At 38.7% G+C, this 20,684-nt stretch overlaps 1 protein-coding gene across 1 annotated transcript; it reads left to right on the top strand.

The window, feature by feature from the left end:
• Positions 1–14,461: 14,461 nt before the first annotated feature.
• LOC135713809 (uncharacterized) lies at positions 14,462–15,476 on the top strand. The gene is made up of 2 exons (XM_065237045.1): positions 14,462–14,552; positions 14,614–15,476. Exons 1-2 carry the CDS (start codon positions 14,462–14,464, stop codon positions 15,474–15,476), a joined length of 954 nt encoding a protein of 317 aa, XP_065093117.1.
• Positions 15,477–20,684: the final 5,208 nt, after the last annotated feature.

Genomic DNA, 20,684 nt, shown 5'->3' with positions numbered 1-20,684 from the left:
TGGGATGCTTCCGTAGTGCCTGCTTCATAATAGTCCAATATTTTTCGATGGGCCTTAGTTCCGGTGCGTTGGAGGGGTTCATGTACTTGGGTACGAAATCACTCCAGACAATATTTGAATAGTGGCACGAAGCTAGATCCGGCCAGAAGATCGTAGGTCCCTCGTGTTGCTTCAACAGAGGAAGCAGACGCTTCTGTAGACACTCCTTGAGGTAGATCTCCCCGTTTACAGTCCCGGTAGTCACGAAACGGCGCACTCCGTTAGCCACATGAGCAGATCGCTTGCCAAATCATGAATTTCTTTGCAAACTTTGAAAGTTTCTGCTTCCTTACCTCCTCCGGAACATCAAACTTGTGCTGGGCGGTAAAGAACAGTAGCCCCGGAAGCTGCCGGAAGTTCGCCTTGCCGTAAGTCTCATCATCCATGATGAGACAATGAGGCTTCGTCAGCATCTGGGTGTACAGTTTCCGGGCCCGTGACTTTCTCACAGTATTTAGCCGTTCGTCACGATTTGGAGCCTTCAGCACTTTGTACGTATGCAGTCCCTCCCGGTCCTTGTTTCTCTGAACGAAATACTTGGACAGACTTTTTGGCCACATTCATGACCGAAGCATTGCGATTCCGCTTGAACGCTTGCGATCCTGATCACTAATTGAACATCCATTCTGACCGCATTTCTCCTTCTGTTCGATGCTCAGAATTTTCTTGTAACGTTTAATCACACAACTCACCGTTGACTGCACGATTCCGAGTTGTTTTCCGATGTCCTGATGAGAGAGTTGAGGATTTTCCAGGTGCTTGCGCAAAATCAATTCGCGACGTTGCTTTTCAGGTGACACAATTTTCTCCAACTATTTAAAACTGACAGCGATAAAAATACAGTGAAAAAAATACACTCCAAACTACTTCTATCCAAATTTTCAAGACAAAATACCAAATGGGTAATTTTCTACGGCGTTTTTTCCGTGGTGCAATTTGATGTGGGACACCCTTTGGACTTAAATGATTCTGTAGCAACACAAAATTTTAATATCCAAAACTGGAAAAGAACTGGATTCGTATTATATAGCAAAAACCTGAAATGTCTATCCAAATAAGATGGCAAATAAATCGAGACCATGAACAAACAATCCCAGCTTTCGAAATTGAAAGAATTTTTTAAAACTTAAGTTCAAGGACATAGACGAAAATGATCGAGCATTTCAATTTTATTGACTGTGAATAGAATTGAAATTTTAAACTCATCAGGTACACGGATTCATAATTTCTTGAATCAATCAGAAGATCCACTATTTAAGGCTAGCCATTGTATTTATCCTCGGAATTCTATTTCATCTCTTTGCATAGTTCCTTTGAAATTGTACCAAAGGAATGTTTCACAGAGCTACTTAAAAAATTACTTTGATCTCACTAGTAATAACCCTCCAAGGGTTCATCACAAAACTCCCTAGGACTTATTGTCTGAAAAACCTTTGTATAACATATATCAAGAATCCATTCTAAAATCTGTTCAAAATTGCTCTGGAAAAAAAGTTCTATTAATAGTTCTTCAAAGTGACTGTATCCTGAAAAGCTAGTCCAGCCCTAGGGCCTTGGCATTTTGACGTAGGACTACGCCTGTGATTTCTATATGGTGGTGCTCTATGTGAAAACCAAAAATGGAACATAACAAAATTAGGAAAGATTTCGAACGTTAATAACTCAGCTGCCCCTTGACCAATTTCAATAATTTTATCATCAATCGATCAGAAATATTTCTGCGCATCTGTTCAATTAAAGACTTTATCATTTTTCAAAATGTCTCTATTGCAAAATTGCTCAAATGTGCAACTGTTGCTATGATAATTAAAATTATCACCGATTGCCTGCTAAAAACTATTTCCCGAACACAGATTTCAAAGTTTAATTCAATCCGGTCCCACTATACGGTGTTTATTCAATCACTGCGTGGTGAGTGGTGGTGTTCTCCAGTACACAACGAAAGGCTACCTGCAAGCAGCGAGCTGCAGCCCACATGAACATCCATAGAAGGAGGAAAAAGCCGCACCGCTATTGATCGGAATCAGTAGCTCTTCGTGAGTCGCTGCGGGTCATCTATGTCAAGCGCGTCATACGAAAAAGTATAAACAGAGAGAACCCCACACAAATTCGTTTTCCTACACAAAACACAAGCTGCAGTTAACAAATAAGATTTATTATATAAGACCACGTAGTCCTACGTCACCATTGCGTACAACCCCATAGGGCTGTCCCTTGTAGTTTTTTAAAGATAGGAAGAAGTATTTTTTTTTCATTTTGGCGTCGAAGTTTACGGGTTTATCCCGGTGACATCTAATTTCCTGCATTTGTCGTTTTTCCCGAATTTTCCGGTTAATTGATCACTATGATAATTGAGTTTTGCAGTGGAAACTGGACTACTCAAAGATGAGGAATCGCAAATAAAAGTGTGCTTTGATGATGTATCTGCTTGGTTTCGTTTGCGTGCTTTTCCGATCGTAAGTTTGATGAACTTACAACTAGAAATTAAATACTTTAAAGTGACCCGATAAACCGATACAAATAATAATTTCCGTTTATATCAACCCATTGACCAAGCAGGATACCGTGAAGCTATCAAGTTATGCGTCAGAGGAAATCGGAACTGTATGTCCGGAGGTTGAAATACAATCTGATGTCATTGGCAAGGCTGCGGAAAACGGAAAATCAGTTCATCAAGAATGCTTCACGAAAGATAACGAAACCATCGATATTGCAATGCTGAAGGGGCTTCTATTTGCGATAAGATTGTTTTTCATACGGATTGGCATTCGTACACAAGATATGAGCATCTCAACAGTGGACGAGGTATGAGCTTCTCAATAGTTCAAAAGGGAGCGAAACATGAGTAAATCTTCTAGACTTTGGACCCCCTCACAGTATCGTATGATCAAACGGAAGCTTGACAAATTAAATGACTCGTTCGCCTCATACCGCCATCACATTTTGACAATGTTTTCCATCATCAAACCACGCTAAATATTTTTCGCTGGTGATGTAACGGATTCCATATCATATCAAAACATAACCTTAATGTAAGCCAATGCTGTCTGTGCCTGCAGCACATTCCAAGTACAGCAACTGTCTAAGTAGATAATTTCCTCCTCGCATGTTTCACAACTGGGAGCACCGTGGTTGGGTGGGACGGGAGTCGGAAAAGTGTGGATTACCCCTTTTACAGATCCGTTCCGGAACAACACCTGCCACGATCCGTGCCCAGTGATGCCGCATATAGAGATTTATCTGTAACCATACAGCCTTTTTTTTTCAAATATTTTAATTCAGATATCTGTATACACAGATTACAGATTTTTGGAAAATATACAGAATTTTCAAATAAGGAGAATTAGTTTTTTATATTTATAAGATCTGATAAATAATCATTTCTTCCTTTTGAGCAGCTTGAATTCAATCTATGGGCATCAAACCCAATACGAATTTTGCACTAAATTAACTTTTGATGATCAGCTGTTCTTATTTCTCGTTGGAAGGGATATTAGTTTCTCTTTCTTTTTTTTTTAAATTTCCATGTCACATCACACATGGTAACAGATACGATATTTAATTAGCTATATTTTTACCTCTTACTATTATTACAACTTAATGTTTTGTATTTTCAGGGAAAAAATTTAACATTTAACAAACTCCTTTTGAACTATGAATGAACTCCAGGAAGATTTAGGTAAATCCACATTGAGACCATAATAAATCAATTATTCAGATTTCTTTTATATCAGCCAGCTACTGATTGAAAAAATGCGATTTAAATACAGATAGAAATTTAAAAAAAAAAATGTGGCATCACTGCTTCGGGTCGTTGCCGATGAGCGAGCAATTCCAGAAGGTAAACACCATCGCACGCAAATACCGTGTGCATCGAAATTGTGCCATGTAAGCTGATATTTCTTCCATCCAGCTTTTTCGCGGGATGCTGTCGATGTTGATCGTTACTAGGATGTCTTTTTTGTTGTAGGTAGGAGTGGAGAAGGTGCCAGTACCCAGAAGGATAACAATCATTTGATTATGATTATACGCTCTGTGTCCTGTTTTTAGGCATACTTTTTCCGAGTTGTTGTTGCCGCTGGGTGGGATGAGATGTAAATCGTTGTCATTTTCGAGTGGAATTTTCCGCACCGCCATCATAAAGCGTCAAAAGTCGAAGGAAAACCCACGTTACCAAGCTTCACCAGTTTTCCGTTTACTGGTACCGTTATATTCCGGTACAGTGTGAGTTTCAAGTTACAAACGAACTCCAAACGAGTGCTTTCAGATAGGTTAGCTCCTGTTAGAGCGGCACGTAGTTGCAAAATCGCTTACAAGCAGCTGAGCGATTGTTTTGCTCGCACAACGAAGCGATGGAAATTTTTGAAATTAGTGAGGGTAGAGTTTCAAATTGAGAAGCAACACTAAAAGTTTTCTGGAAATGTGATGCAGCAATAACTCAAACTCTCACAACATGGAACTGTTCTTCATTTGCAGTTATTTCGTTCCATTCGGAGAGTTCCCCGTTCAGCAAATTAACACTGCACCATAGAAGCTTGTTAATAAAATCAAACCTGACATCCGTTCAATTATATTTCAATTTTCCTGTCTGGCAAACCTCGATTTCCATTCCGTGTTAACCGACGGCACATAGTGGGATGTGTCGTGTCAGCTCCCATTTTGAGGTTTCATTTTCCGCACACTCAAGCCGGGTCGCTAAAAATTCACCATCAACACGATAAGAATTCTCTCTAGTTTACCACCCTTCAACCATCGGTAAATGCAACCTGACATCGGTGCTAGGCTTAGCTATCCGGAAAAAAAAGTTCACCTTCCGGCTGCCATCATTGTAGGAACATACGTTCCAACTAGAGGTGGGCAAAACAGCTCATGTGACTGAGCGGATCAGACCCGTCCAGCTCACTAAGGAGAGCAGCTCTCAGAAATTATAGAAATTTTGACACAAATTCAAAATCGGAAATGATATAAGTGATTTTGGTGACCCTAAGCATCAGCTCCAGATCATCAACTCAGATCATAATCTGGAATGGAATCGTGAAGAATCGAGAGAAAAAAAAGATCTGAAGATCCGTCGGGTTCAAGACCTATCATTCTAAACAGCTCCCGGTGAACCTCAGTCAGGTCGAAGATTTGGATCCGGAGCTGAGCTGTGAGGTGGAGAACTGCATTCGCTTTTTAGTTACTTGGTTTTTTGCAGATCTTTCACTCCTCCAAAGAATGATGGGAGGAGAGGTGAGAGCACATATGCTGGAGCAACTTCAGCAATAAAATCCGGGTACATAAATACATGTGTATCTCTCTGCCATACAGCCGCTTGGACAATGATGTGTGCTCATCAGTGAACTGATGAGCTGCGGTTCCTAAAAAATCAACCTCTAAAAAATCAAGTTCACTTTAGTGAGTCGGTTCTTTAGAACAGCTCGGGAGCGTATCGCCCATCTCTAGTTCACTTTAGTGAGTCGGTTCTTTAGAACAGCTCGGGAGCGTATCGCCCATCTCTAGTTCCAACTGGAAGTGATCAAAAACAAAATACAACTCCCTTTTCAGTACACCATTTTTGGAACCTCCCATCAGTTCAGTTTGAGGCTTGAAAAATAGTGTATTTTTTTCCGGAAGCACCTGTCATATTGTTTTCATCGAACAATAAACCCCGTTGGCCAACGCCTAAAAATTGCACCCTTCAGTTTCGATAATAAACTAATGCATTGATGCTTGCAGTGCACCCGTCATTGATGTGGCTCCAGTGGTCGACATCGTATCGATTCAATTCGCGAATTTGTGTTTATAAGAATCATGCTAAAAACAATCACTTCGTCACATTAAGTAATAATTTAGTCACTCATTGCAAAAATCAGCAAATTTAAAACAAGCTGTCTTGCCCAAGTGAGGAACTGCACAGTGAGGTGAAGTCGGTCGTAGTTGAAATATTTTTTCATGAATTAACTATTAAAGTTGTATATCTTTCAGATTAACTGAGGCTTAAATCAAATGCAAAATTTCAAGAAAAAACTACAAGGGACAGCCCAATGGGGTTGGATGCAATGGTGACGTAGGACTACGTGGTCTTATATAATAAATGTTGTTTGTTAACTGCAGCAGGAGCTTGTGTTTTGTGTAGGATAAGGAATTTGAGCGCAGTTTTCTCTGTTTATTCTCTTTAGTATAACTATGATTGCCCTGAAAAGAACCTTTTGATATGAATTTTAGTTGGGACATGTTCAGAAATTTAACTGTTTTGGGAAATCTTGATGACCCCTTCGGTTCAATGATTAAGCACTCACAAGAGTCTCGACCCTTCTGCTGCTGAACTAGTATGTGTTCACCCTGCTAAAGCTCCTCCCCCTTTTTGTTTTTCTCGTTAAACTCCTTCCCTTAACAAGTTGGTAAATCTTAGCCTTTAGCAAAGAGACACTTAAGGGGAGGTTTACTTGGATTTTTTCAAAAAAAAATTGATTTTTTTTTTGCATAAAATGAAAGCTACAAGTGTGTAGAATATGTGGCCAAAAGGATTTTACGATCCGAAACATATTTAGCTAGTTATGGCGCTTTGAGTGAACCTTTGTCATGCACGCTGAGGGACGCAACAAAAACTTTAAACGCGTTTTTCTCGAAACCATATTTTTTATAACAACTTAGAGCATAGGGCTTGAACAAATGATCCGATTTACAATCGGAAAATTGCGCTTTGAAGGATACTATTTTTTGTATGGCTTATACCTAAAATGAAAAAAAAAAATGTTAGTTACTATTTTTTAAGCAAGGTCAAAGTGAGAAAAAAGGGGTAAAAAAAGCACTTAATTTTCAAATGTCCATAATTTGGTCAATTATCAACGGTTATCTTAAAATAGCATTAATCATATCATTTTAACTACAGAAAAATAAAGGGCACCTTAAATTAATTCTGGACATTTAAAAGATATTCATACAGCTCCAGTAAATATAAAAATATAACCATTTCGGGAGCCTCTCAGAAGTCCACAGTATTCCAGAGAAATTTGGGAAAGTTTAGAAAAACTTTGAGAATTTCAGAAAAGTTCAGGATAGTTGCAAAACTTCGTTAAAATTCATTGATCTTTAGGAAACATTTAAATTGAAATTTCATAAACTATAGGGCAGTTTCATGTTTTGCGGTAACTTGAGGGAAGACCATTGCACGGTGGTCAGAGCCTCAAATTGAAACTTTAGAGAAACATTTTCTTCAATAAAGTTGTTCCTAATCGTAAGGTCCTTTTTTGGTGTCAATTAATACTAGGGTGGTCCTGAATATCATTGACATTAAAAAAATTCCTTTTTTTATTTTCAGAAATATCATTCGTTGGAAAAGTTGATACTCACCTAATTCCAAGCAACATTAAGAATGCAACTTTGTGGATCGCAGTAGGCCGCGCTTGAAAGCTGACGTATTTTTCGTCAGCGAATTAAACATTGTTTGCTTTAAATTTGTCAATTTGTGTGCTGAAATTTAGTTTCAAGTGTTTATAAAGTTAGCATTGAGCGATATATCGTGTTTTGCCTATGTTTTTCTTGAGTCAACCGAGTGACCTTGAATCTAACATCAAAAATCTACGACGCAGCATCAGTTTCATTGTTTGGTGTAGGTTTTCATTGCCTCCCGGGGGCCCGGTTCTCCAAGTTCGGATGCCACATTTTCGACGTGTAATACTGTTCTATTGAGAGATTCGTCACCATGGGTGAGTTTGAAACTGGCCCGGTTGGTGAATAAGGCCGGGAACGTGCTGATAACCATGAAAAATAAATGATCTTACTGGCATCCGTGAAAAAAGTTCATGCCATCATACAGCTCTTCGATGTGCAGTTTTGTTTTGTTTCGTGCGTAAAAGTTCAAAATGAAGTGCAAAGCAAATCTTTGCAACAATGTATCGAGGAATGGTTTGCTTAATCTTTCTTTCTTGCGTTGTCCACGAAATAAATCGAAATGTGGAGTAAGGAAAGCGTTTTGTGCTCATAATATTACAATACTTCTCCCTCAAACAACACCATGATGCCGTCATGCCCGTTTGGCTACACTAAATGACAGTTCGTTTGGCTACATTATACTTCTCCTCCGCTTATCTATGAAATCTATAGTATCTTTACTGATAACGTGTCCGTCACGAGTGTTGGTGGTGATTCGGTGGCTGACGTTGCCGTTAATCAGTAAGTTTTCCGCTTGCAAAAGTGCTCGGCTGCTGGTCTCTCGCCGGTGTCGGAGATTGCGAGCAATATGAAAGATGCCTCACTGGATATGCTCAAGACTGGACGGGTGGTAGCTGGTGGCCGCGAATGGTTCCTTTGGAAAGCACTAGACGTGAACCTCCTTCTACATGACCAGGTCAATGCAAGACAATTTGTGTTCGTTGATTTAACTATTACGACAAAGGTGAATCACGAAATGAGATGCAAAACGTAGAGAAAACTATGGAACCCATGAATTGGAGGATCAAATAAACATGGTGAGACCAGTTCAAATACTTTTTATAATTGAAAAAAAAACATAAACTTAATACGAAGAACATTTTGAAACTTGAAGTGTATGTGTAATACTAATATCCAATTGATAGAGGTAATACATACATGCGGGGCTTATTGTAAGTGAAAGTAACCTCGGAATGGGCGTGACTCTCCAGACATTCTGAAATGGGTTGCTGGATCTGCAATAGAGCTATCACCGTCTAACTCCCAGACTAAAGCTGTCTACAATGACCATAAATGCGACATTGTAGAGAGAGTTCTCCCATAATAACACTGCCGGCCAGTGGGGGTTGGAGGGACACGGACACACACACATTAAGAATACAACTTTGTGTATGTCTCTTTAATTGACCGATGTTGAGTTATTTTCATTAATTGGCTAAGGGTGTCTCTAAAAAAAAAGCAGTATTTTTGCTTTATTTATTATTACAAAATTCTCAGCAAAGTTGTTATAGATAACTTTTAGAACTGGAACCTTTTTTAAATGTTATGATCTCTTGTCACACAAAAATATCTTCTTACACAATTTGATAGGGCATATTATTTTTCTCATTAATTTAAATAAATAAGAAATATCAGGCGTAACATTTGATAATGGCACAAAAGCATTTGTAAACAAAATTTCTAAGGCCCGATGATGTTGTTGGTTTGCGTGAGCGTACTTCGGTTCGCGTGTAAAGGGCCTTAAAAAGTTTGTTTACAAAAGCTTTTGTGCCGTTATCAAATGTTACGCCTGATATGCTATTTTTAAATTTCTGCAAAATCAATTTGACTTTGTAACTTTTTTTTTTAAATTTAATTGGGAATAAATTCTTAGTTAAAAGATATACAGACAATGTTTTTACAACAACACGAGCGTCTCATGATGCAAAATTAAGTCGATTGAAGATGGGTTTCATAAGAAATTTCAATTAATAAAGTCTAGTTAGTTTTATTAAAAAAATAGAGCAAAAACACTGTTTTTAGAGACACCTAAATTAACGCAATTTTTTTTCCATGTAAATATGGACCACCCTAATATTTATTGATGCCGAATTATGGGCCTAACTAATAGAATCATTTTTATCAAAAATACTTTTTCTCTAGAGCTTCGATTTGAGGCTGCTTTCTTTCCTGCTGTATTCCCATTCTGGACCACTGTGCTTTGCAATTTCTTTTTTTTCAGCTTCAGTTTTTCATAAAATCCAGAGAACTCCAGAGAAATTTGAAAAAAATAGAGAAATTTCAAGAACTGTTCAGAAGTTCAGTGAACTCAAAAGTTATACAGTACCAAACTCTTCATGAGTAATTACAGAGAAGTTTCAAAGTTATCAGGGAAGATCAAGAACCTCAGAGCAATTAAATTAACGTCAGGGAAATTTCAGATATTTCACCTTAGATTTGAGTTCATCGCAGAAGTTTTAAATACCTCAGGAAGATTTGAAATTTCTAGAACAAATGTGGGAACTTCAGGAAAGATCCATGAGAACTCTGAAAATTGAGGATACGTTTAAAGACGTTCAGATATGTTAAGAGAAGCTTAAAGATTTTCATGGAAGTTCCGTGAACAAACTTCAGGAAAATTGCTGGCACTTCCGGGAAGATCTAAGAAGACCAAGGTTTATTACCTTTAAAAAAACTGTGGGCACTTTAAAAAAAAAAAATATGAAAATTACATGAACTTCAAGCCAGATCCAAGGACTTCATGTAAATTTGACTGTTATAACTGTTTTTTTTTTTTTTATAACTGTTTTATGAACAATTGAAACATCGCGGGAAATATAAACGAGTTCTGAGCACATATGGAATATTTAGATAATTTAAGATCTCTCTTTATGTTCTCTAAAATTCCTCTTGGACCTCAATATGCCCACCAACCATCTTATTTATGAATTCTCATGTGATTTGAAGTGATACGTGAGAGTCTTGGTGGTTTCGTGGCATTTTATTTTCTTTCGTAGATTTTATGGATGATTGTGCAACATTTGACCCTTCAAATAATTAGGTATGCAATTATTAAAATTTGTGGTATATTCAATTATAAAATATCAGGTGTTACCAAAATTGGAACCTTAAAAATGACTGGGGTGTCCCTTAGCTCCGTCGGTAAAGGCGCAGCTACAAAGCAAGACCATGCTGGAGGTGGCTGGGTTCGATTCCTGGTCCGGTCTAGGATATTTTCGAGTTGGAGAATTTGTCGACTTTCTTGGGCATAGCATGTGATTGTACTTGCCACCAGTGATGGAAAAGTTCGCGAAAACTCACTATGACTCGCGAACTTTTCCCATGGTGAACTTCGTGAAATATCGCGAACATTTCCAACACTGCTTGCCACACAATTATACTAATGCAAAAATGGTACAGGCATCGAAAGCTCGTAATTAATAACTGTGGAAGTGCATCTAGAACACTAAGTTGAGAGCACGCAATGAGCTAATATGCGTTTTGCAGTGAGCTTGAAATGTGAAGAAGAAGAAATGTTTATATCTGAATTATTTTGATGGCCGTATTCTCAAATCTCATCCCTCCTGAAATAAAAATACTCACATGCGAATGTACAAAGCAAATCTCACGCATGAGATTCTCATACATTTTACTCACAAATCCTTAAATGTAGTCCAAGGTATCGTTGTTAATTAATTTTTTGATAAGGCTCAATTGAATTAACTTTACAGAGCCGAGGATACTTAATCACTAAGCAAAACATCGTAAAACTATAGTCAAAAGGTACAAGATAATAAACACTTTATCTTCCGCTGACCAATAAGCCTCCTCCATCAGAACGGGATCCGCTTCCAGTGGTTTCATTGTATGGCAGATTCGCCAACGAGGGTCAGAGCGCTTCAATTGACAATGCAATGGACGCAAAACGTGGTCATCACTCACACACTCATCACGAAACGGTTGCTTTCCAAAGTCGACGTCGCATCGACTGAAAGAACTGCTGATGAAGAACAATGAGCAGGACCACATAATGGTTTCTGCCGAGTAAATAGACGATCGCGTGACACACATCGAGAGTGGCCTGCTTCTGTCGACAGCCGATTGAACACTCCTATTCCAAGGTAGAACTCATAAAAACCGTTCGAACGTCAATTGATAGAATGCACATTTCGTTCAACTTTATATGGCGGATCACAACCCAAAGCTCCCCACAGCTCTTTCAATTCGCATTGGAATGCCCAGAAATTTTGTCAAATTTGAATGAATTCGGGTGCGATCTGTATTTGCGAGAGAGCTTTAAAATTTGTATGGGATATCAAAAAAAAAAACTATTCTTATGCTTGACCATTTTTCCAAAACTGCTTAGTTTTCACAAGAGGTGCGATTGAGAAAACAAAACAAAACAACTCGTCGAAGACCGCAAACCGATTCGACTTCTGTTCAAAAAGTTAATACTTTTTAACTATTGCCCTGGTGCTCCGCGCATATCTACAAGCTTATGTGCACCCCAGTAGGTTTGCGCAGAACACATGACCATAAATAAAAAATAATAACCGTTTGCACAGAAGCCGAATTGATTTTCGGTTTTCGACGAAGTTGTTCTGTTTAGTATTCTCGGTCTTGGGACTGGGACAGCGATGGAAAAGTTTGCGATATTTCACAAATTTCACCAAGGAAAAAGTTTGCGAGTCATAGTGAGTTTTGGTGAGCTTTTTCAACACCCAGGTCCCAGGTTTGGTAATCAATTTAGTGATTTTTTGAATTTTTAACAGTTTCGGACTATTATGACAAATATTAGGACAAATTATGAAGCACTCCGCAAAACCAGATCATAACCAAAGTCGTTCAAGTTTGGCACAAATGATGGGGACTTAAATACGCATCGAAATAGCAATGGGGAGTAGGGGATTGTTAGGTTGACCCACTAGACTGATGCAAAATTTGAAATTTTCGCTCCACAGTTCTCAAACGGTTCCAAATTGGGCCCTGATTAGCCTCCCAAAATTTGAACTCATTTAGTGAAAAACTGACTTGGCACAAACCATTTGAAGTTTATATGGGAACTACTATATAGAAACCATAATTTCGGTTCATATCTATCTCAAAATTCACCACTACACTCTACTTTAGAAAATGATAGCTGAGCTTGTTGAAAATTTTCTCAGCTACAACTTTGTTCAAGACCACTTTTCGATCAAATGTAAGGAACAAAAATTAATAATGATTCAAGTCATTGATGTCTTATGTTGATGCTCAATCAACTGTTCAGCAGGCAACATTGGTGTTTATGGTGCGTAGAATAGAGGACAAAAATCATGGCTACTATGTCACACTGCAGAATACAGTGTTGCCCACAATACAGTTGCTTAATCTTGCCATAAGATTATCAATCTCTTAAACAATTACTAACTATTTAATTTGGCGTTTGGCTGAAAAACGATTTTCTGCAAAGATGAAGCTGATAAAAATTCCTATAAGAATAGCAAAAGAATTTGTTGACAGTACAATATGTAAAAAGGCTAGAAGACAATGATCAAAAAGTTCTGTTTTTCCATAGTAATTTCCATATAAACTACAAATGGTTTGTGCCAAGTCAGTTTCTTATCAAATGAGTTTAAATTTTCGGAGGCAAATCAGAACCCGATTTGAAACCGTTTGAACACTGTGGAGCGAAAATTTCAAATTTTGCATCAGTCTATTGACTCACCCTAATGCACATGTGGGTTTTAATAGTTTTCCATCGAACAATTCTTAAACTAGCCTAGCATCAATTAACAACGCCAAAATATATTGAAATTAGTTGTTGGATCCAGCATTCTAATCGGTGATTGAATTTTGCTAGGCTAAACTCATAGGCAAATTAACGTAGAGGTTTTTTTTTCCGAAAACTATTTAAAAGTAACTTCAAAAGAAGATTTACCTAGAATGACCCTAGCATTTTCTCAAAACACGTTTCACACTTCCATAGAATAATTTTGGATGTCTCTCTGGTATTCCCTTTTATCTACACTATGGAACATGAGTGGCATGTACTTCATTTACTTCCCTAACTAAGGCACCTCTCTTAGCTCAGTTGGTAAAGGCGCAGCTACAAGGTATGACCATGCTGGAGGTGCCTGGGTCTAGGAAATTTTCGGGTTGGAAAATTTCTCGACTTCCCTGAGCATGGAGTATGATTGTACTTGCCACACAATTTACAAATGCAAAAATTTTACCAGGCATCGAATGCTCTTAATTAATAACTGTGGAACTGCAGTGCTGAGATTATTCACTTTCACGATACTCAAATACAGCGATTTTCAGCCTACCTTATATTGATAACCTACTATTCAAGCGAGGGTCGACAATGCTGAAACACGACAATTAATGAACACCTGACGGATGAACATCAACATTCAACATTTTTTGAAGTTCATTATCAGTTGCTTCTTCATTATCATCTTGATATTTTAAACGTTAAAAATGAAGTTCAGAGTTATCGCAAAACCGCAGACGGGTCACCACTGCGATGCAGTTCTCTTCGATGGTGTTTTTTTCTCCGAACGCAAAAGTGATTGATTCGTGATTGATTCAGATGGACGAACAAATCTCGACAACCTTCACGTGCGGTCGTTTTTTGATTTTGTTTGGTTAAAAAATCGAATTAGTGGCAGAAAAAGTGTGTGAACAGCTGATTTTCGACCAGAAAGTTTAAGTGGAACGGATTGCAAGGAGGTCGAGTGGTTCCGGTGTGATGGAGGGCCGGATGGCCGAACCGGCCGATCAAAAGTGCTGCGGTGGTTTCTAAAAGACAAGAAGATAAACTAGCTATAACCTAGAAAAAGTTAAGTGTCGGTGAAGAGTTTCATTCCGTAAGGTGTCACGGGGCAATAATACATAGAAATACATAGAGAAGAAAAAATATAAATTAAGTGAAGTGGCATTAGGATTTAAGTGAAGAGAAGATAGCAATTAAACGAAGAAAAGTAGAAGATAAAAGCGTAAGAAAAATTAAAAAGCAATCCGCAAAGAATGCAAGTGAAAGAAAATGAGCACGAAATCGCAAATTGAAACAAGGAAGCAGTACAAGAATAAGGAGGTGAAAATGTCGGCAACGGCGAAGGCCAAAACAGGACAAGGTCCAACGGTATCGAAAAGAGGAGGAACATCCAAAGCAACAGAACACGGAAAAAAACCCAGGAAACAGCAGCAACCAGCAGGATAACCAACAAAACGACACGGTGTACCTGGAGCCATGGGACTACGAGAAACCTACCATCAGACACCCAGTCAGTGTGGGTAAAGCCCTATCCAGTAAGGGAATCAAAACCTACACCGATATCACGGCGATTGGCAGGTTTCGATTCAAGATATCGTTCGGAGCACCACAGGAAGTCAAAAAACTAATGGAGATTAACATGGAGGAGCTAAACCTCAAGTGCTACGTCCCGATAATCCTCAGGCAGACAGTGGGTTTGGCTAAAGGAATACCGAGAGATTACAGCGAGCAAGAATTGATGGAAGATCTGTTGTCGGAGGGCGAAATCATCAAAGTGGAAAGGATGAAGAAAATGGATAGGAACAAGAAGCTAACGGATACGGAAAACGTCAAAATCATCTTCCGAGGAAAGCAACTACCAGACAGCGTGTCGCTATACGGATGCAGGTTCAAGATTGAACTCTACCTGTTCCCAGTGAAGCAATGCTCAAACTGTTGGGGATTTGGACACCGGAGAGAAAAATGCTGGAGGACAACAAAATGTAAGGAATGCGGAGTTCAACACGAAGACGACAACTGCAGGCAGAAAGCATGCATCAATTGCGGAGGTTCGCACAGTCCGACGGATAGCAAGTGCCCAGAGAAGGAAAAACAGGTACAAATCAACGCGGGAATGCAGTTGGAAAAATTGACGTACAAGGAAGCAAACGAGAAATGGAGACAGGCTAATCAGTTCGACTTGCTGTCGAATTTCGACGAGGAATTTCAAGATATGGGTGAGCAGCGAGACAAGCAGTGTCGCTCGCAGAGAAACGCAAACAGCAGTCAATACAAGTTCGTGTGAAAAAAAAAACAGCAGAACACCACAGAAAACGACGCCAGGCGACAAACAAGGAACGTACGCAGATAAAGTAAAGGAAAAGCAACACCAACGACAGTTCACAGAAAACCCACACAAAGCAACAGTTTTGGAAAGGACGATGATGAAGCTGAAGCATTTCTGGAGAAACCTGAATCTAGTCAGAAAGCTGATGAGACTGCAATCAGCAATCAACGCGGAGGTGGTTGGACAGGCAGCCTCGGAAGTCAACCTGGAGGAAATACTAATAAGGATAAGTTCCACACTGAACGAAATCATTCAAGAATTCATGGAAGATCTAGTGGAGTGTACGGAATCGCCCAACAAGGAAACAGAAGAGCCCCTAACACACAATGATGGATAATTTCAAGATCATGCAATCCAACGTACAATCATTAAGGCCCACCGAAACACGAGAAGAACTAGCGGTCTTCCTGAACAGAGAAAAAGTGCACATTGCAAGCCTGCAGGAGATATGGATCAAGCCAACGGAAAACTATAGAATAAAAGGATTCAGCATCGTCAAGAAATGCAGAGAAGAAGGATACGGAGGTGTTGCCATTCTCATCAGAGATGACGTAACATACGAGGAAGTGAAGCTCCCTAACTTCGACCTGATAGAAGCGGTTGCCATAAAAACAAAAAGTATAAGCACCAACTTCACAATACTTTCGGTGTACATTACACCGGATCAGAGCCTAATTAAAAACGAAGTGCTAAAAATCAAAGAAATTTTTAATTTCATCGAAGGTCTAGATGGTGAGCTGCTTGCATTTTTTTTTTGGTGCAAATGTAAAGAGGTTCGAAGGCTTGAACGTAATGTTCAATGAAATACCAGAGTTCCGGAGTGAGAGCTGTAAATCAAGGCTGTGTTATTTAATATTTATGACATACATTATTGTAGTGACGTTGTGTTTTTTAATCTAGTACGCCGATTACAATAATGGATTAAAAGAGTAGTGTCTGTCGATGGTATGAAACCAGGGTTGTTAATCGATAATGGAGAATTTGGAAACGTGGTTAACGCAGACGATATCTACGGATATCGGTTAACAACCCTGAATGACAAATATTCGTACACTACCCATAAAAGCGTATTTGTCCCACCTCTACTTGATTTCCGATTCATATCAGACAGTTATGCTTTTATGGACAGTATATTATGTTGTACATTTTTAGAATTTTGCTGTGTGCAGCGTCTTTTTGTTATAATTTTCAGTATGTGTAAAACATCCAGATAAGAGAGTCCACATTCGATAATCTGGACATTACATTGTAGGATTAGTGGGGGGATACTGTAAAGTTAACTCATAGGATTTGTAAAATTATCTGCAATTTTTGGCAGCTCAATGCAAAATGAAAACCATATGATCTAAAGCACATACTAAACTTACTGAGCTCAGGAAATTGGAGTGCCAGTTGATTGAAAAATTCTTTTTGTCTGCGAAAGCAATCCAGCATCATGTAAATACCTCCCCATCTGGTTTGTCCCCAAACCGGTGGGAAAGTAGCACTATGATAGTCAAAATGTGTCTTATATTTTACTCCTTTGCATTTTTTTGCCACACCAGTTATTTGCTTGATGGATTCGTCACTTTTGTTAACTACGTCAAGAATAGCTAATTGCAATGTGTGTACCGAGCATCTTACAAGGTTCAACTGATCCTGATGGAATTCAGTTGAAAGTGCATCGGAAAGCTCTTGGTCTTGATTGTTTTCAGCAGTCTCGGTTTCGGTTTTAGTATAGACCTCGGTTTCTGTGCCACCCAGAAGGTCTATATTTTCTAGCTGCTGTGAGACTAGAAAATCAAATTCTTTCTTCAGCCCTTTTACAGCTGCCAGCATATTTGCTCTATTGTCGCATGTTACCGAAAATATTTGCTTAACAGTAACTCCGTATGTCTGAAGAACCTCTTAAATTTTAATTTTCAAAAAAGCTGCCGTTTGTCGTTCTTTTATCGCAATCATGCCTGGAATGGTAACATGGAAATACAAGAAATTGTAAGAATTTAATATTAAAGTACTTCAAATAAATACCATGAAATATATTACATTTAACAAAATTAAGTTCATTCAAAAGAGAATGATAGCATTTACTAACTAGTTTAAGTTTAATTCAGGATAATCAAGCATAAGATTTATTTCATGGGTATAATCTACAAGTGAACACATAACTGTCCCATGTGTATAGGATGCTCTATTGAAAATAGAACAATAATTATGCTTCCGCTGGCTATAACATAACTACTCACTACAATTTGATTTTACAACTATTATGGTTTTAGCACATACCAAGTGATTAAACCGTATGGTATATGGTAAAACTATAGCAGTTGTACTACCACATTGCAGTATGTATTGGCTCCATAATGTACCTGAATGAAACATCCCACTAATCTCTTTGTTTCAACGCTATGTTAACACTCACCTAATGTCCGAATGACGATTTTGCTATCCAAAAAATACTGTACATTTATGCCGAGAACGTGTCGGTTGAATCGTGATGCTGAATCAACTTTCAGTGAAATCAACCTGTTCTTCAGTTCATCACTTAAAGCCTTACGAATTTGATCAGTGACGGAGTGCGTAATTATCTTTACATCGTTTCTGTTTACTGTTACACCAAGTGCAGCAGATATTGGGTCCATGAGTTGTTTCATCCCTTCCCACTCTACGAAGCAAAGAGGGAGTTGATGGTAGGTCAATAATTTGACAATACAGTCCATGTACAGCGGCATATCAATGGCTATGGATCGTTTGGACACCAGTCTTGGCTTCTTGGCGCTAGCATCAGTTTCTTTCAGCAAGCTACATTTATTCGCAGCATCTGTATGCTTTGTGCGGAAATGACGGATAAAATTACCGACATCCATAGTCATTTGGACGTAGGTACATCCGCTGCTCTCTTCAATACGACATATACCTTTGTTGCCTTCCCGATGAATAAACGATAATGCAATTTCCTGGAGAGGGCGCTTGTTGTCATCGCGTCGTTGTTGTCCTTTTTTAGATGATGGACCTGCTTCTTCCATTATTTCGGATGCAGAATCAAACTCGTCTTTCTCAATTATAAAATTTCACCACCAGAGATGAATATCAACTTTGCTTGTCTGATTATCACTTCAAACCATTGACAGTAAGAAATATCAATGATTGTAGGCTTTTGAAATTCATTAAATGAATTATTCATTCATGTATCATTGACATGACAGAAATGATGTTGTGCGTCACCAGAAGAAGAGTCATCCCACACTGAGAAAAGAATAATTTCTCCTTTCGTGAATAAATAACGATAACCTAAGGCACTATGTGGAAGCGTATCTAGAACACTAAGAGCACGCAATAAACTTGAAAAGCGAAGAAGAAGAATACGATAATACGTAAGCCTATAACAGTACATAGTTGAGGCAACTTGTGTGTGACTTATTTCAGCCACAATCAAGTTGCCATATATTTCTGCCACAGCTTTGTGCTGCTTGGGAAAGGTATTGCCGAAGCCGACTTTTACCTTATTATATCTCTCTTCTTAAATTCTTTTAGCGGCGTTCGACAATTCTTTTCTAATTTCTAATAATTATCAGAAATGTTTCCCTAGTTTATTTTTTACTATGGTCCCCATGGTAACTTGTTGATTCGAGACTACAGGTACTCTAGGATAAAGCAACCGAATCACGCCATAGAAAATCCAACCCATGTCATCACACTGTCATCATAATGTAATCTAATCTATCGAATACCACCTGAAACGTAGTCAAAGAAAAGGAAAACACTACCAGGAAATCACGTTAACGAGTTGTGGACCGACTGCCTTTCTCGAGTCTCAACCTCCATGCCCGGTGATTGCCTATCAACAGAGCAGCGCAGCCCAAAAAGGCATATTGCCCCGAAAAACATACGCATCGCACAACATTAGATCATAATTTTCATCAATCATTGTCATTAGATTGCTTTTATTGGAAAATAATACCAGACCGCTGCTGCTCGTGGAGTCAGTTCCTGTGCTGGTACTCACACCATGGATGTCAAAGAAAGCTCAGCTTCGGTATGTATCACTGAAATTGGGAAAGAAACCCCCGGGACAGGAATCCCGTTTCTTTTGCGCTTAATGGCTTTCGGCCAAATATGGAGGAAACCTGACTGCTGTTGTTTAGCTGCCTTCACCACGTACCATCATGGTGGCAGCCCCGTTGTGCGTTGTCGTTGCAGGAACAATGAAAACAGATACTTTATGACCCCATTTTCACGGTGTCATTTCCTTCCGTGGTGCTGGTGGTGGTGGTCGGTGGTGGTACACGGTAGCATATCAGGGAACGAGAGATAGGACAAAAAATGTAACCGGAAAAGCTTCAACAGCCAGCTTAAGCAGGAAGCGAGCATTGCGGGAAAGGAAACGAGGAAAAGCTGATTGTTCGATTCATTAAATCGTGAAATAGTCGTCGGTCTGATTGATTTTATCGCTCGAACGATTCGACTTCATTAAATCGAATCGGTTTGGATAGGTTTTGCAGTTCTGCGATTAACTGCAGGATAATTTCGCGATGATAGAGGGGGCTTTATGACGGTTTAGAGCGTTACGTGTACTGCCATCGGTATAATAAAAAAAAGCGGATAACGAAAGACGAGTGTCCTACAAGGCTACGAAAATCGATCAATATGAATTAAAAATATCCAATTAAAGTGTCATTCGTTGTTGAAGCAAAAGGTGTTTTTTTGGCGCGAGACCAAATTTTGGTTTTTACCTTTTGTTTCTTGTGAACGTCAATCCAACACAATGCTGACGTATGTCGATTACAGTTGATAGTTTGGAAAACATGATGGTTTTGCGACTACTTCTGTTTAGGATTGATGTCCCTAATGTCGGCCTATGTGTCCCTGATATGGGACTGATCAGATATTATCATTCTTTTATTTACTAAATGCAGACTTGAGATTTTTTTTTACAGAATTAAATAAGTAAGAAGGGCTAAGTCTCACCATAGGTGGATACATTCAAAAGTTTCATTAGCATCCATTTGTATTGTCCAATGCGTCATGATCTTAGAAAACCAAATTGAGCTTTCAATTTTCTTTATAGTCGAAAGTGTTTCCAATCTACGGTAAAGCCCTTTAAATCAGCCTAAAATCCATTGGATCGATTGGATTTTCATAACGAACAAACTCAAACAGTAACCACTTGTCGAAATACGATAATCA

The sequence above is a fragment of the Ochlerotatus camptorhynchus genome, unplaced genomic scaffold, assembly GCF_037179485.1.
Source record: "Ochlerotatus camptorhynchus isolate MF236.1 unplaced genomic scaffold, CSIRO-AGI_Acam_v1.1 ptg000580l, whole genome shotgun sequence".
Taxonomy (NCBI): domain Eukaryota; kingdom Metazoa; phylum Arthropoda; class Insecta; order Diptera; family Culicidae; genus Ochlerotatus; species Ochlerotatus camptorhynchus.
The sequence above is the reverse complement of the archived record's forward strand: the minus strand, read 5'-3'. Positions and strand labels throughout refer to the sequence as shown.

Bases quoted from the DNA above. Each gene is read 5' to 3' on its own strand.
- LOC135713809 (XM_065237045.1), top strand. From the start codon at position 14,462: ATGAGCACGAAATCGCAAATTGAAACAAGGAAGCAGTACAAGAATAAG. The intron at 14,553-14,613 runs GTCCAACGGTAT...AAAAAAACCCAG, and splicing joins GAAGGCCAAAACAGGACAAG to GAAACAGCAGCAACCAGCAG.